Source organism: Apostichopus japonicus, chromosome 11, assembly GCF_037975245.1.
Source record: "Apostichopus japonicus isolate 1M-3 chromosome 11, ASM3797524v1, whole genome shotgun sequence".
NCBI lineage: Eukaryota > Metazoa > Echinodermata > Holothuroidea > Aspidochirotida > Stichopodidae > Apostichopus > Apostichopus japonicus.
The window spans coordinates 3179420-3198438 of NC_092571.1; the positions used below are offsets into that span (position 1 = coordinate 3179420).

General features: G+C 38.1%; 1 protein-coding gene across 1 annotated transcript in view; it reads right to left on the bottom strand.

Moving 5' to 3' along the window:
- The window catches only part of LOC139975585 (H(+)/Cl(-) exchange transporter 6-like), a 35025-nt gene that overhangs the window by 4510 nt on the left and 11496 nt on the right, over positions 1 to 19019 (bottom strand). The window contains exons 12-22 of the mRNA XM_071983608.1: positions 18268 to 18428; positions 17142 to 17232; positions 16442 to 16574; positions 16055 to 16208; positions 6155 to 6314; positions 4738 to 4844; positions 4194 to 4362; positions 3309 to 3418; positions 2372 to 2492; positions 896 to 1003; positions 165 to 290 (exon numbers count right to left, since the gene is read on the bottom strand). Coding sequence (XP_071839709.1) covers positions 165 to 290; positions 896 to 1003; positions 2372 to 2492; positions 3309 to 3418; positions 4194 to 4362; positions 4738 to 4844; positions 6155 to 6314; positions 16055 to 16208; positions 16442 to 16574; positions 17142 to 17232; positions 18268 to 18428 — 1440 coding nt within the window. The remainder of the gene's footprint in view (positions 1 to 164; positions 291 to 895; positions 1004 to 2371; positions 2493 to 3308; positions 3419 to 4193; positions 4363 to 4737; positions 4845 to 6154; positions 6315 to 16054; positions 16209 to 16441; positions 16575 to 17141; positions 17233 to 18267; positions 18429 to 19019) is intronic.

The window sequence follows — 19019 nt, forward strand, 5'->3', positions numbered from 1 at the left end:
TCGAATATAATTGACCTATACACTGTAATGTGAGGCATTAATGCCAGTAAAGATTCTTATAACCATGAGAAAAGCATGTTTGAACACACCTGTGAGTGTAGCATGTGTGGGATTTCACAAAGGGGTGGGGGGTGGTATCTATCATGAAACAAAAGAGCACGAACCTCTCCTATTTGATTAACAACAACCAGGTGTCTGAGTCCCATAGTCCTGAAGAGGTTAAAGACCTTTGAAACAGGAGCAGTAGGAGAGACGGTGTATGGACAAGTATTCATATACCTAGAAACATCCTACAGAGAAAAACAAAAGATTATAACAAAAGATATAACAAAAGATATAAAACAAAAGAATTCATGCATATTCCATCAAAAAGGAAATTACTGAATTGCTAATTAATATTTCAACTGCTGTTTCAATTTTCGAGACACTCACCATTACGATATGCTACGTGTCTGGAATGTTGCTTCCAGAGGACATACATAGCTCAGCTATTTTGATGGTTAAATGGTAATTTTTCATAAAATAGAAAAGTGGTACAGAAATACAACCTGCACTGTTAGCAGTCGTTTTTAACATTCTACAAAGATATTAGAATTAATTTGAATCTACAGTTATCGTTTCAGCTGAAAGGAAAAATTTCTGATAAATTAAAGCACAAAACACAAAGGGCTACAACATTTTCTCTAGAAACAGAGAAGGGTGAATGGTAATTTTTCTATTCTTTTACTTCTTAAACTATTCTTGTGCATATTTACAAAATCCTACAAACAGTGGGTTAGTGTGTGGGTGTTAGGGTCAGTAGCAGGGAGTGACTAAGGGGAAGGATGGTACTCAAGGTGGGTGGGTTGGAGAAGCTTGCCCTATTCAAGTAAACAAAGAGATAGTGAAGTCTTACTATGATCATGTTTAAATTTATTCCAGTGAGATCCATGTCATGTATGCTCGGGTAACGAGGATAATCCCTGGTTAAATCCACAAACTGCATAACGGGACGGGTACTACTCTGTTACAGGAAAAAGAAAACCCAGACAATTACACATTGTACTACAGGTACAACTCTGTTACAGGAAGATAATAAACAGACAATTACACATCGTACTACAGATACACAAGTACTACTCTGTTACAGGAAAAAAAAAATTAAATTAAAAAATTTTAACTTAAATTAAAAAATAAACAGACTGACAAAAATGCCTTTGAGATGGAAACACCTCTGACGAACTGTGTAATAACACGAGGGACATTTGATCCTTCAAAATGATTACAAATGAATGACTGATGAAGAATGGTGATGAATACCCAAATCGGATTCACCTTCAAAAATAATTACCAGCCACTTGGGACAATCGTGAATATACCAATGGAGTTATTGTTGTGGAAGATGCTTACTTATTCTTTCACAATGTGACCCTAAGATGACTTTAAACACAGAGAGTCGAAGATGATCAACTCGGACACTAAATTTCATTTCTTCTGTTGAAGACAAATACTTTGAGAGTACGTTCGGACAATTGTCTACAATGAAGTGCCCTTAACCTAACAATATAAAATGATTAATAGCGGCTATAATTAATAGCAGCTTAATAGCGGCTATTATTAATAGCGGCTATAAGCTGCTTTGGTTTAAACATCCAAGACATTCTCTGGGAGCAGAAGCATATATACAAACTTAATATTTTCTTAAAGAACTTCCATAAAACAAACTATTTACTTACAGAACTGTGCCATTAAACAAACTCTATTTACTCAAAGAACTGTGTTCCATAACACAAACTCTATTTACTTACAGAACTGTGTTCCATAAAACAAACTCTATTTACTTACAGAACTGTGTTCCATAAAACAAACTATATTTACTTACAGAACTGTGTTCCATAACACAAACTCTATTTACTTACAGAACTGTGTTCCATAAAACAAACTATTAACTTACAGAACTGTGTTCCATAAAACAAACTTTTTACTTACAGAACTGTGTTCCATAAAACAACAATATTTACTCAAAGAACTGTGTTCCATAAAAAAGCTCTATTTACTTACAGACCTGTGTTCCATAAAACAAACTCTATTTACTTACAGAACTGTGTTCCATAAAACAACCTCTATTTACTCACAGAACTGTGTTCCATAAAACAAACTCTATTTACTTACAGAACTGTGTTCCATAAAACAAACTCTATTTACTTACAGAACTGTGTTCCATAAAACGAACTCTATTTACTTACAGAACTGTGTTCCATAAAACAAACTATTTACTTACAGAACTGTGTTCCACAAAACAAACTCTATTTACTTACAGAACTGTGTTCCATAAAACAAACTCTATTTACTTACAGAAATGTGTTCCATAAAACAAACTATATTTACTTACAGAACTGTGTTCCATAAAACAAACTCTATTCTGAAGTAGCTCCACCAGGTGATCTCTCATCACAATACCATGAAAAACTACCGATGATGGGTCACTCTGAAGTGGGACATCTCCATTAGGTCTGAAAGAAGTGTGGAAAAGACAACATTTTATCAAAAAATTAAGTTTTAGGCTAGATCAATCAAAATTCCTTTCAGCATATCAAGATGATATGACAAACCATGATACATGTTAATCTGGTATGGCTCCATTAGGAATTGTGAACAATGGGCTTTTTAAAGCTGTACTTCAAATTAAAAAGACTATTTTCTCTTGAAATTGAAAAACAGCAAATAAAAAATTGGTGACTAAATATAATGTTATTCATGAATAGAGCTAGTTATATTATTTGTAACAAGTCACTCTAGAGTCTCCAGTCAACTATTGTTGAGTAACCAGTATATTCATATACTTGATACCCGAGGCAAGTAAGTCGGATAAATCCAGGTAAATCAGATACATCACAGTACCTTCTATCCACAGCACTCCTTGCTTAAAGGGTGTGAAGACTTGTGCAAAAAGGAAACGTCTAATGCCGGTAATCTGACCAAGTTTGGAATGAGGTGTAACAGAAGTGTTAGACACTACCATCACTCCAAGAAAATACACACACAGCTTGCTACTGTCGGTAATTAGACACTAGTGTACAGTCAGTACATACAGCTGCGGTCAATACCCACAGCACAGTGTACAAACGATACAGCAATGGACATCTAAGGTCCAACTAAAAATAACAAGGTATCACGTTTCATTACTGTCTGCATATTGTAGTGACAAGAGAAACACTTCACTTGCAAGCAACGGAAAGTTAACTTTTTAAAGATGGTGGCACGCTGTTTTGGGCGAGTCTTCAATGCCTTTAAGTACTTAAGATTCTCGATTCTGTACATTAACTTACATCGAATCGTTGCTGTTAGAACGATGTCGTCGCAACTGCTGGATCGTTTGCTGAGGGAAATCTACGGCGTTAACTGACATTAGGTGATGATGTTGGCTTATATCTTCCCACTGTCAAATGAGCATGACCAAAATATATATGTTAATATATGTGTACATGTGTAAGCAGGTAACATAATGTCTTGAAAAAAATGCATAAAGAAATTTCTGAACCATCAAAAAGTAATTCTTAACTAGCAAGAGAAAAAAAAAAAAAACGGAACAAATTTACTCAAAAGCTTGAAATAAAAGAGTTGTGTTGCTATGGCAATGTCTTTAAAAAAACATATCCTACAGAAATGGTTGTTGGGAAAGTTATACAAACAGTCTTTTTGTTGTTATTAAAATGCTTCTTTGACAATGTGAACATTGCAAGACACTATAAAACTTAAACCTCCTGAATCCACTTACATCATACTCCCAAATTATGCAAGGAGAGGGAGGATTGAATGGTTTAAGCAATTGTGAGATCAAGTTTGTGTCGGACAAACAATATTTCATGTCCTGCATCAACTGAATATACTCAATCATACCTTTCATTACACAGTTATCTTCTTAATACAACGTATTTCCTTTCTGATTGGACAATCTTACGAACAAGTCCAGGTTCTCAATGGAAACGTACAGACTCTCTTAAAGAACTTGTAATTATTAGCAGGCTTGAGGCAGCATTACACTTAACAGGCTTGTAGCTGTTAAGCTTAACGAAAGGGGATCAACTTTGGCATGGTATTACATCTGAATAATGTTGCATAAAACATTCTTACATCAAAGTAAAATGCTCTTTTTTTATAATTTTGAGCCAGAAATCCTAGCAGGAAGCAGCGAGTTTGATAACTGTACTCACTCCCGTACGAGATGTTGATCCTTCCTCCTCTTCCTGCAAGACTCTGTAACTGCTAACGACTGGAAATGCATTATGGGTAGTGGTTTTCAAAATGTCAATGATGGTGTGGACTCTTGTCTTTAAGTGAAGGTAACAGGCTTTTCTTTCCATAATTTCAGACACTTGAAGTCTGTTAAGAAAAGACCAAAGAGAAAAGATGGCTGCTCAATCGCTACGGACATTCGCTAAACTACATTTAAGTTGTTAAGCAGTTATTGTAAAACAGATAAGAGAGATATTGATTAACAAATGAAAAAAATATGGCATATGAAAGGTGCAACATCAGTGTGAGGGCAACATCCTATGAATGGCAAAAAACTCACAGCCTTATGAGTATCAATGTTCATTAGATATAAATAAATTTTGCATGTAGAATGCAAATTTTCATTTCCCCAGTCATCCGCCCCCCCCCTTCTCCCAACCTATGCCACCAGCCTGCCAATACCATCCCTTCTGAAGTCCTACTTGCATAGCAAAGATCGACCAAATGGAACCAACAACTCACGTTTCCATCTGCCTATCAGCTTCCCATTCCAGTAACGGCACATTCTTCAAGTTGATATGGATGTCATACAAGCCTTTGTTGAAAAAGTCACCGCTCCATTTTGCAACCTGCAAGGTGTGAGTTGCAAACCATGTGAGCTCAAAACTGCAACTTTAATTTTTTTTTAAAGAAGGATGTTCTCACTTTTTTTTGTAACCTAGATGATTATTCCTTCGACTGCAGTGTACGAGCCTATCAATGTAAAATTTCCTTATATTACCAATAGGAGTAGTGAAAAGCCGAGTCTTCATGTTGCTGTCAAGGATCATCAGAATGATTCCAAACACAGTCTTAAACTTAAGTCTGGGTTAAAAATCTGAGTGTGGTATGGTTGTATAAATTAGCCCACTTTTATCTGAGGTCATGTAAGCTAAAGTTGGTTAAAAGTTTGTACTTTATGCAAAAGTTGTATTGGTCATGTAGCTAAAGTTGGTGAAAAGTTTGTACTTTATGCAAAAGTTGTATTGGTCATGTAGCTTAAGTTGGTGAAAAGTTTGTACTTCATGCAAAAGTTGTATTGGTCTTGTAGCTAAAGTTGGTGAAAAGTTTGTACTTTATGCACAAGTTGTATGATATTCTAGTAACTCTGGCATTACTGGGTCCTTTCTTTGAAACTGTGCTATATAAATGGCACATTGAATGTCATAGGGTTTACTTATAGCAGTCATCGAGTTGCCATTAATAAACATTTTCATGCTATTTCCATACTAAGATGATAAAACAATGTAGCTTATCAGGTTTTCTAGACAGCTCTCATTGCAAATACTGAAAGTAAATGTCAAACATCTTGAAATTTTCAAACTTGTTGTTCACATGTTACAAATCAATATTAGTATGGAAACTGTCTGGGAAAGTGTTGGTTGAAAATCTTGGAGATTAACTCTGTTTCGGTAATAGCTCCATGGTTTGACCAATACTTTTTAAGAAAAAGTCGCCCAGGAAAGAACCTGGGCACGAAAACCAAACTACCGAACGACTGATCCGCTCTCAACCCCAGTCCCCTTGCATCGGGACTGTGACTGTGTGATGATCGTCAAGTGTGTAGCACCATTCCCCTCCAAAGGGAACAGATACTACACATGATCTTAGCCGATTGGAATCATATTTTGAACAACACTTTATCGATTTTTTAAAAATTGCAGACTAGATTTGAGAAGCTATAACATCAAATTATCTCCTTTATCACAATGTACAAAATATTGGCAAGGTGTACTCCTGACAGAAACCTTTTATGCTTTATTTAATTTACAGTAACAAAACCTATGTCCGGTAAATAAAACACCTATGTCCGGTAAATAAACCTATGTAACCTATGTAAAGATTTCATGGATATTCTTTTTCAGATATTCGTTGCTATAGAAACATGAGTATTACTTACAATCAACGTCACCATGATTGGCAGACCATAACTGATTTCATTGGTAGATTCAATCAGTATAACTGTCAGGCTAATTGTCATGCGTACCACGCCCCCTAGAAAGGCTGCCGAACCAATCAGAGCAAAGGTGCCAGAGTAAACAGAACTCAGGTTGAAGAAACTGCAAAACGAAATAAAAAGTTATCTGTTAATCACATTTAAACTCTCAATAGAACTGAGGATTTTTCTTCACATTTCCAGACTAAACTTCAATATTCAAGGACTTTCATGACCTACAAAAGAGGTTTTTCTCTTTGCTTACTATTTCCAGACTTTTGCTGTATTTCCAAACCATGTGGGAACCATGAATAAAGGATCAATTGCTAAACTGATATCCAATTATAAATGCCCCCAATTAAATAATATTCATCAGCAGGTCAATAACTGATAATTAATACATCATTTCATAAACATAGTTGTAACCAGAATGCAAAATGCATTGAAGTTTTGACTACTTCATTGCAATAGACTTCTGCTTATTCACCAGGAAACAGCTATTATAATATAAATGTCCCGATTTCTACCATGAGATACGGTATCATGTTTAAATGGTTTCTAGAGTTTGACTGCTGGTGACCCAGATGACCTTTGACCTATACCAAAAGCAATTGAGTTTTTCTATTCAATGGAGCGCATCCGCATGCCACTTATAAAAAATCTCCATGCTTCCTAACTGAGATGAGGTGTTTACAAGGTTTTGGGTCTGGTGACATCAGATGACATTTAACCTCCACGTTAAACAATAAACTTCTTCTCAATATGATTCATGCACATGCCAAGTATAACAAGATTTCCACAAATTGACCCCTGGTAATGCCAAAGGACCTTTGATCTCCACCAAAAATAATAAGGGTCTTAAACTCAACGTGTCACAACTACGTACTAAATATGAGATTAGTCCAAGCTATCCTTCATGAGATATCGTGTTTACTTGTTTTCATAATTTGACCTCTGGTGACCCCAAATGACATTTGACCTCCCAGAAAACAATAGGGTTCTTCTATTCAATGTGGTATTCCTACATACTAAGTATGAAATTGGTCCAATTTTCCCTTCTTGAGAGATCGTGTTTACAAGCAATGCGTCACACACACACACTCATCCACCTGTATGACTACAAAGGTTACCATTATCATCGAAACCAAAATGCAGGATCAATAACATTCTTGTCCTGAGAAACTCATGGTGTGATGAAGTCTTTCCTGGTTCTCCTCATAAAATCGTATCCAGAGTTTCCAATATCTCTCACTACTTTTTCGCTTGGAAAACATTGCCTCACTTATTTAAAATTTTAGGCCAAGTAAATGGCAAGGCACAAAGCCAACTGGCTATTTTCTTATTTTTTTTAAGTCTCCTTACATTGTTAGGTTCAAATATTAGAAACAAGCATTATTTCTCAACAGATACAGTGGTGCAGTGGTTAGTGCTTGTGCCTGGAGAGCAAGACAAACTCATTGTCTAGGGTTCAAACCCCAGTGAAGGCAGTTTTCCTTTTTCTATTCTTATATCTCTTTCCTTCCATTATGAACCTTAAATATTAGAAACGAGCATTAATTCTCAACAGATACAGTGGCTCAGTGGTTAGTGCTTGTGACTGGAGAGCAAGACAAACTCATTGTCTAGAGTTCAAACCCCAGTGAAGGCAGTTTTCCTTTTTCTATTCTTATATCTCTTTCCTTCCATTATGAACCTTAAATATTAGAAACGAGCATTAATTCTCAACAGATACAGTGGCTCAGTGGTTAGTGCTTGTGCCTGGAGAGCAAGACAAACTCCTTATCTTGGGTTCAAACCCCAGTGAAGGCAGTTTTCCTTTTTCTATTCTTATATCTCTTTCCTTCCATTATGAACCTTAAATATTAGAAACGAGCATTAATTCTCAACAGATACAGTGGCTCAGTGGTTAGTGCTTGTGCCTGGAGAGCAAGACAAACTCCTTATCTTGGGTTCAAACCACAGTGAAGGCAGTTTTCCTTTTTCTATTCTTATATCTCTTTCCTTCCATTATGAACCTTAAATATTAGAAATGAGCATTATTTCTCAACAAATACAGTGGCGCAGTGGTTAGTGCTTGTGCCTGGAGAGCAAGACAAACTCATTGTCTAGAGTTCAAACCCCAGTGAAGGCAGTTTTCCTTTTTCTATTCTTATATCTCTTTCCTTCCATTATGAACCTTAAATATTAGAAATGAGCATTATTTCTCAACAGTTACAGTGGCGCAGTGGTTAGTGCTTGTGCCTGAAGAGCAAGACAAACTCCTTGTCTTGGGTTCAAACCCCAGAGAATGCATGTCTATGCTTCAAGTCCAGCCAGAGCCTTTTAATTTTCTGTTCTTTGGAGGGTGTGGAAGTATAAAGGTAAGAAACAAAGTTTTATGCTTTGGGAACCAAAATGGTGTAATTGGTTGTTCCTTAGGCGATTAGTTTCTGATCGGCTTGGTTCAAGTCCAGGGTGAGTGATCGCTGCAAAAGGACTACCCAAAAGGCACCCCTCCCCCCTGACAAGGTCCCAAGCTGCCAAGGGAATTCGCCGGCACCCCTCCCCCTGACAAGGTTCCAAAGCGGCCAAGGGAGTTCGCCGGCACCCTTCCCCCCTGACAAGGTTCCCAAGTGGAAAAGGGAGTTCGCCAGCATCCCTCCCCCCTGACAGGGTTCCCTCAGGGAGAAATTGTTTTACAAAAACACTAAGTCCAAACAACTGGAACTTTAAATATTTGAAAAGCAAGCAAAAGCATTCTCCCACCTAATGGTCTAGTGGTAGAGAAAAAGTTTTGGCAGCAGAAGGTCCCTGGTTCAATCCCAACTCCTGCTTCTTTTTCATCAAAATATATCCTACATTACGTAGCAGCTTGCAGTTAACTCATCAAACAAACTGTTTTAAAAAAATTCAATACAAGTATCAAAAATTACATCCACTTTTTTTATTTAGAACAAACCATTCCATAGCAGGTGAATTAAGTACTTCTAACCATTCCTTTAGATGCAGATAGTTGTTAGAGAAGGATTACATTTGCTTCCTTATATATTTAAGGTTAATATTTTGAACATGAACTTGAATCTTTTTTCTGCCAAATCTGTTCAGTGACAGGCTTTTCTCTAGTGCAATCACCACCCTTATCCTCCCCGGAAACAAAATTTTCCCAATGAAAATAATCTCATAACTGACAACAGAATTTACCATAAACTTTTTGAGCAAACTAACACATAATAACTTTCAAGTCATTGTTCCTCTCCCCCTGCCCAACTCTAAGACCACCTCCTTCAACTCTCCCACCCTTCCCCCTCCCCCTCCCCCACACACATATGTACTACTCCATTATCTTAGCAAGTGTATACACATGCCTGTGCACTTTTGAGCATTTTGGAACAAAAGATGTTCATATGATGGGGGTTCAGGATTTACATCAATGCATGGATATTATTTACTCATATTTGAGTTGAAAATTCAACAAAATGTTGCAATTTCATCATCATCATGACTGTCAATATTACATCAATTTAAACATTTGGACTTAAAAGCCACTTCCATGTTTGATTCTGCATCACTTTGCTGATCCAAAACAAAAGCAAAGAATTAAATGATTGCAGAAAATATATCGATCGATTATTGTCAAAAATGGATGTATGTCTATCATACAAATGACTATGATTGTTTCTCCTTCTAGCAACTACCTGGTAAGTATAACGCAGTGAAAAAGGGGGGGGGATGCAAAAAATGAATTGTGGCTTCAATGATGTAACATGAGCAATTTTCTTCATGACTCTGAAGTAATGTAGAGTGAGGGTGTACAACATACTTGATCTTAGTATTACAGTGAAAAGCAGTGCGATGTGACAAACAAATAAATTCACAATGACTAAGGCTGTCCTGAAATGACCATTGACCTCAACAACTGGCTTCTTGTACTAAATGTGATAGATATATCAACATACTAAATATGACATCTGTCATTGCTGAAATATTTTGAAAATAAGCATTGTATTCCTAATTTGACCCCGGTGAATTCATACGACCATTGACCTCCGCCCACAACTTTAGGCTTCTTGTACTCAATGTGGTACAATTACATACCAAATATCCGTCCAAGCTTCCCTTGCGATATTATGTTTAGGAAGGTGTGTTAGTGTAAAGAGACAGGCAAGAGGGGAGTGAAGTAAATGTTTCGCATTTGTTGACTTCAAATGACCTTTGACCTCCACCAACAGCAATAATAGGCTCCTTAAATTTGATATGGTACATCTACAAACCAAATATGAGATCTCTCCAATATCATGTTTACAAGGCTTTCACGATTTGACCTGTTGTCCGCAAATGACCTCTGACCTCCACCAAAATCAATAGGCTTTTTTTATTTATTGATATACACCTTCATTAGTGTTTGCACAGGGTATCCGGGTACCCACCTGACGCAATACCACACGGTTCCTAATTTATTACCTGAATACTACGCAAAAATTTTCTTATTGACTTAGTGTGGTGTTAGGCTACCATGTGGTCGAAGATAACAGCAATAATTAAAGTATTCCATGGGTATCCTATAACTTTGACACTCTCGATCATAAAACCATGCTGCAACGTTTCAGGAACACATTTGGTGTTACTGGAGATGCCTTGTCCTGGTAGTCATCATACCTCTGCAATCGCAAACAAGTTGTGACCACCGGTGATCATCGTTCTGAACCTGTCATCTTGAAGCAAGGCGTGCCTCAAGGTTCAGGTTTAGGTCCTAAGATGTACAGTATGTAAACAGCACAGCTGGGCAATCTTATTCGACGTCACCGATTAAACTACCACTTTTATGCTGACGACACACAGTTGTATGTGTCGTTTAAACCTAACGATGAGGATGTACAGAAGGAAGCAATACATCTAGTATCCGAATGCTTAGCTGATATCGAGAATTGGATGCACAATAATAAGCTTAAGCTGAACCCTGCCAAAATGGAAGTGATGTTATTTTCCACTAAGCACAACAAAAACTGTGTCAATAACATTTCATTAAATATCGGCAATTCTGTTATCATACACCAACGCCAACATTAAGAAAGCTTGGTGTAATGTTTGGCTCTCATCTGAACATGTCCCAACAAGTTAACAGTGTTTGTAGGTCTTAATACACAAGTCTTTGAAATATCGCTCACATAAGGCGTTATTTAGCTGATGATGCAACCAAATCACTTGTGAACGGCCTAGTAACCTCGCGTCTTGATTACCGCAACTTGTTGCTTTTTGGTGCACCACAATCGACTTTGAATAGGCTGAAATGTGTCCAAAACACCCCAGGGCATATAATCACCAGAACTTCGCGTTTCTCTCACATCACTCCTGTCTCACGAGATCTTCACTGACTGCCTGTTCACCGTCGTGTCGAGTTCAAACTATTAGTACATGCATATAAATCCATTTTCAAGCACCTCAATACCTAACTGATATGCTTACTGTGTCCAAGCCTAACAGAACATTGAGATCGGCCAATTCCGGGAATCGCGCAATCCCTCGGCTAATGCGAACCGTGGGCCTGCATAATAGTAGATACTAATGGTAAAAACGGTTTAAGAGCTAAATTGCATATTTATATAGTCTAATCCAATAGAGGTGGAGAGCAAACAACAAATCTACCATAATATGAGTCTACCATGATACACATCAACTGTACCTCACCTGGTCAACACATTGCCAACAAATCTACCATAATCTGAGTCTACCATGCTACACATCAACTGTACCTCACCTGGTCAACACATTGCCAACAAATCTACCATAATCTGAGTCTACCATGCTACACATCAACTGTACCTCACCTGGTCAACACATTGCCAACAAATCTACCATAATCTGAGTCTACCATGCTACACATCAACTGTACCTCACCTGGTCAACACATTGCCAACAAATCTACCATACTCTGAGTCTACCATGCTACACATCAACTATACCTCACCTGGTCAACACATTGCCAACAAATCTACCATAATCTGAGTCTACCATGCTACACATCAACTGTACCTCACCTGGTCAACACATTGCCAACAAATCTGCCATAATATGAGTCTACCAGGCTACACATCAACTGTACCTCATCTGGTCAACACATTGCCAACAAATCTACCATAATCTGAGTCTACCATGCTACACATCAACTGTACCTCACCTGGTCAACACATTGCCAACAAATCTGCCATAATATGAGTCTACCAGGCTACACATCAACTGTACCTCATCTGGTCAACACATTGCCAACAAATCTACCATAATCTGAGTCTACCATGCTACACATCAACTGTACCTCACCTGGTCAACACATTGCCAACAAATCTGCCATAATATGAGTCTACCAGGCTACACATCAACTGTACCTCATCTGGTCAACACATTGCCAACAAATCTACCATAATCTGAGTCTACCATGCTACACATCAACTGTACCTCACCTGGTCAACACATTGCCAACAAATCTACCATAATCTGAGTCTACCATGCTACACATCAACTGTACCTCACCTGGTCAACACATTGCCAACAAATCTACCATAATCTGAGTCTACCATGCTACACATCAACTGTACCTCACCTGGTCAACACATTGCCAACAAATCTACCATAATCTGAGTCTACCATGCTACACATCAACTGTACCTCATCTGGTCAACACATTGCCAACAAATCTACCATAATCTGAGTCTACCATGCTACACATCAACTGTACCTCATCTGGTCAACACATTGCCAACAAATCTACCATAATCTGAGTCTACCAGGCTACACATCAACTGTACCTCATCTGGTCAACACATTGCCAACAAATCTACCATAATCTGAGTCTACCATGCTACACATCAACTGTACCTCATCTGGTCAACACATTGCCAACAAATCTACCATAATCTGAGTCTACCAGGCTACACATCAACTGTACCTCACCTGGTCAACACATTGCCAACAAATCTGCCATAATCTGAGTCTACCAGGCTACACATCAACTGTACCTCACCTGGTCAACACATTGCCAACAAATCTACAATAATCTGAGTCTACCATGCTACACATCAACTGTACCTCACCTGGTCAACACATTGCCAACAAATCTGCCATAATCTTAGTCTACCATGCTACACATCAACTGTACCTCACCTGGTCAACACATTGCCAACAAATCTGCCATAATCTTAGTCTACCATGCTACACATCAACTGTACCTCACCTGGTCAACACATTGCCAACAAATCTACCATAATCTGAGTCTACCATGCTACACATCAACTGTACCTCACCTGGTCAACACATTGCCAACAAATCTACCATAATCTGAGTCTACCATGCTACACATCAACTGTACCTCACCTGGTCAACACATTGCCAACAAATCTGCCATAATCTGAGTCTACCATGCTACACATCAACTATACCTCACCTGGTCAACACATTGCCAACAAATCTACCATAATCTGAGTCTACCATGCTACACATCAACTGTACCTCACCTGGTCAACACATTGCCAACAAATCTACCATAATCTGAGTCTACCATGCTACACATCAACTGTACCTCACCTGGTCAACACATTGCCAACAAATCTGCCATAATCTGAGTCTACCAGGCTACACATCAACTGTACCTCACCTGGTCAACACTTTGCCCACAAATCTACAATAATCTGAGTCTACCATGCTACACATCAACTATACCTCACCTGGTCAACACATTGCCAACAAATCTACCATAATCTGAGTCTACCAGGCTACACATCAACTGTACCTCACCTGGTCAACACATTGCCCACAAATCTACCATAATCTGAGTCTACCAGGCTACACATCAACTGTACCTCACCTGGTCAACACTTTGCCCACAAATCTACAATAATCTGAGTCTACCATGCTACACATCAACTATACCTCACCTGGTCAACACATTGCCAACAAATCTACCATAATCTGAGTCTACCATGCTACACATCAACTGTACCTCACCTGGTCAACACATTGCCAACAAATCTACCATAATCTGAGTCTACCATGCTACACATCAACTGTACCTCACCTGGTCAACACATTGCCAACAAATCTGCCATAATCTGAGTCTACCATGCTACACATCAACTATACCTCACCTGGTCAACACATTGCCAACAAATCTACCATAATCTGAGTCTACCATGCTACACATCAACTGTACCTCACCTGGTCAACACATTGCCAACAAATCTACCATAATCTGAGTCTACCATGCTACACATCAACTGTACCTCACCTGGTCAACACATTGCCAACAAATCTGCCATAATCTGAGTCTACCATGCTACACATCAACTGTACCTCATCTGGTCAACACATTGCCAACAAATCTGCCATAATCTGAGTCTACCATGCTACACATCAACTGTACCTCATCTGGTCAACACATTGCCAACAAATCTACCATAATCTGAGTCTACCATGCTACACATCAACTGTACCTCACCTGGTCAACACATTGCCAACAAATCTACCATAATCTGAGTCTACCATGCTAAACATCAACTGTACCTCATCTGGTCAACACATTGCCAACAAATCTGCCATAATCTGAGTCTACCATGCTACACATCAACTGTACCTCATCTGGTCAACACATTGCCAACAAATCTACCATAATCTGAGTCTACCATGCTACACATCAACTGTACCTCGCCTGGTCAACACATTGCCAACAAATCTACCATAATCTGAGTCTACCATGCTAAACATCAACTGTACCTCGCCTGGTCAACACACTGCCAACAAATCTACCATAATCTGAGTCTACCATGCTACATATCAACTGTACCTCACCTGGTCAACACATTGCCAACAAATCTACCATAACCTGAGTCTACCATGCTAAACATCAACTGTACCTCACCTGGTCAACACATTGCCAACAAATCTGCCATAATCTGAGTCTACCATGCTACACATCAACTGTACCTCACCTGGTCAACACACTGCCAACAAATCTACCATAATCTGAGTCTACCATGCTACACATCAACTGTACCTCACCTGGTCAACACATTGCCCACAAATCTACCATAATCTGAGTCTACCATGCTAAACATCAACTGTACCTCACCTGGTCAACACATTGCCCACAAATCTACCATAATCTGAGTCTACCATGCTACACATCAACTGTACCTCACCTGGTCAACACATTGCCAACAAATCTACCATAATCTGAGTCTACCATGCTAAACATCAACTGTACCTCACCTGGTCAACACATTGCCAACAAATCTACCATAATCTTAGTCTACCATGCTACACATCAACTGTACCTTTCCTGGTCAATACATTGCCAACAAATCTACCATAATCTGAGTCAACCATGATACACATCAACTGTACCTCATCTGGTCAACACTTTGCCCACAAATCTACCATAATCTTAGTCTACCATGCTACACATCAACTGTACCTCACCTGGTCAACACTTTGCCCACAAATCTACCATAATCTGAGTCTACCATGCTACACATCAACTGTGCCTCATCTGGTCAACACTTTGCCAACAAATCTACCATAATCTGAGTCTACCATGCTACACATCAATTGGACCTCATCTGGTCAACACTTTGCCAACAAATCTACCATAATCTGAGTCTACCATGCTACACATCAACTATACCTCACCTGGTCAAAACATTGCCAACAAATCTACCATAATCTGAGTCTACGATGATACACATCAACTGTTCCTCACCTGGTCAACACATTGCCAACAAATCTGCCATAATCTGAGTCTACGATGATACACATCAACTGTACCTCACCTGGTCAACACATTGCCAACAAATCTACCATAATCTGAGTCTACCATGCTACACATCAACTGTACCTCACCTGGTCAACACATTGCCAACAAATCTGCCATAGGCTGCTCCACACAGGAGGCAGGGAACGAACAACCCGCTAGGAACCAGGCAGCCGTAGGTCCAACAGGACAAAAGGAAGAAAAATCCAAAGAAAATGGCGAGAGATGAAAGACTGAAGGCACCTGATTAGGAAACAAAGAAAATAAAGAAATGGTCTTTATTATTTTGAATATGATATGACTGAAAGCTTCTTAAAGCAGTGATGAGCCTTGGGTAAAAAAAAAATCACAAAACTTGGAAAAATTGCGGTATAGGCTCCAGTTTGCGTATGTTACAGTGTGTTAGGATAATAGTATTTGTCCCCGATGTAGAAAAGAAATCACAGATAGTTGCTATCTTAAAACCTACTACACACCTTCCTGATGGAAAAGCTGTTTGATTGCCTCTTCTTGAGGGTTAAAGAACAGCGTGGCCATGTCATTATAATATCCAGGAGGACAGAAATAAGTACGAACTGACTCGGAAATGTTGCTCGTACTCGCAGAATCCTAATCGGAGAAAAGGAATAGAATTATTTGTGAGTGTTCACTCCAATCAGCGAAAATTTACAAGGGTTGTAGAAAATCTTACAACACAGACTTTATCACAATATCAATGTAGATAACTTCTTTAAACAATCACTTCAAACGGAATCAGCGATATTATTATTTATGATACATTGAGACGGAACTAAAAATTAATCAGTTTCACTGATCATACAAAAAATATCAGCAGACAGATCAAAAGAAATTTGGTTACGAAATTGTATGTATGATTTGGAAAAGCAAAGGATTTACCCTTAGAATCACATCTGAACCAACGACATCTGAAATACATACCACATATATTCCCTACAGTATATAACTGAGCTATCCAGAGTTTGATATATTTTTACAAATTGGCACCATTTTGATGAGAATTAGTTTTATCATCCAGTAGCAGAAAATTCACAATAGCCTAAAAAAGGGGGGGGGGAGGGGGGGCTAGGAAGGAAGTAGGGGTAAAAAACAGCAAGAAAACAAAAGAAAAGCAATTTACAAATTTAAAACAAAGAAAGATAATAATGTCGCGCTTACCACTGAAAGAGGCTTACACTGACCAAGCATCATGGCAGCCAAAAACGCTACAGCAGCTGTTACTATGGCAATAAATACAGCTTCAAGAACCCTATAAAGGGAAGAAAGGTTTTCAATTATTGTAATATTCACTTTCAGTTTCCACATAGCAACAATAAAAAATAAAATAACAAAAAACAGGAGACTGTATGGTTTCTATTAAACTGATATAAAATTGCACAGCGAGACACTTTGTTATAGTTATCCCACATGAGCACGATTGAACAAATCAAGACAATCGAGTCAACTTACGCTGCTTAAATCTGCATTTTTTGGCACTTTGGAACAAATGTTCGAATCTAACATTTTAAATGTAACATTTGAACCCTTTAGATGCTCCAAATCACTCTACACCAATGTAGAAAATTTTGTGTGTTTCAAAAATAAAATGTATACTTCGTTTTATTTATTGATAAACTATCAACATGATGCCTACTGCTGTTGTTCCTAATGAGATTTTCATACATTTCATGAATCAAACCTTCGAAAGTCTGGCTATTTAAAGGCTAAATGCCGGTGGATTTTGTCATTTGCCAGTAAAGAAAAAATCCCACCAGCAAATTTCTCTCCAGACAGTAGACATTCAGAACAAAAACACATGGTAAGCTGGGTTAGAAATCTTCGGTCAAGGAATATGCATAATTTCTGTACCAAAACCTTAGGCCTGTATTACTGCATATTATCAGCTAACACTTTTTCGGCTGCTCTCACAAACCTGTTCAGTAACTGATGTGTGTAGAAATTCAGTAAAACTACCAGCGAGATCTTGCTTTCAACCAGTAGATTTGGTAATCACTGTTTTTTTTTTTCGGTTAACATTGTGAAGTTCTAAACCTGTTAATACGTTATCCATTACATACCATGTCTTTACCTTTGTAGAAAAACATAAAAAAATATAAAAAATATAAAAAATATAAAAATTATAAAAAATATAAAAAAAATATAAAAATATAAAAAATGTAAAAAATGTAAATAAAATAAAAACATTGGGCAATATCACTCAAACCTAGGAGTTTTCAAAACAAGTCTAAAGAGGCACACAAGTGTTTCCAAATGGCAAAATGACATAAGTCAGGCCGGGACTTACCTCACATATTTTCTTTGAAACAATGGATGTCTCAGTCTGCATATGGTGATAGATTTATTAATTGCATTGAACGTGGCTCCCAGGAGTCCCCCGCCTAACCCCATGGCGATGAAGAACAGAAGGTCCATGGCTGTCCAGAGATTACAGTCCCCACCATGACACTGATTCATGGAAAATTGGTGGAGAGGATTTTATGGTTACTACAGTATGAAACAATAAGCTCATTCACTGAGATATATATGCATATCGAATAATAATCATTTATTTCTTTAAAGTGCACAAACTTAACATAAACGTTATCACAGGCCCTGCAATACAAAGAATAGGTAACAGAAAAGCACAAAAAAAGGGAATTGTTTTTATCAGACTAGAATGAAACAGGACCTAAAAAAGACAATGACCACAAAGTAAGAACACTTAGGAGTAAAATAAAATTGAAGGAAACTTAAATTCCTTTTTCGATTGAGGACATGTAGATCGAGTGACATGTATATGGCCAATAACCATACCTGCGTCAATACACATAGCTGAAATTTCTGTTGCACGATAGTTACAACTATGCAAACTGAAATGTAGGCATGTTTTTTAAATTGAGATCATAGTTTTTGATTGCGATCATATAGCATAACATGAGTCCAGTCAGTCTGCATGCCAAAGTGTTGATCACAACACCTAGTTCAACTTTCTGCTGCATTGGTATTTGATGTTCTTGAGTGTTTAACAGCTTGAGTGTGAGTGGGATTTCAGCTAAA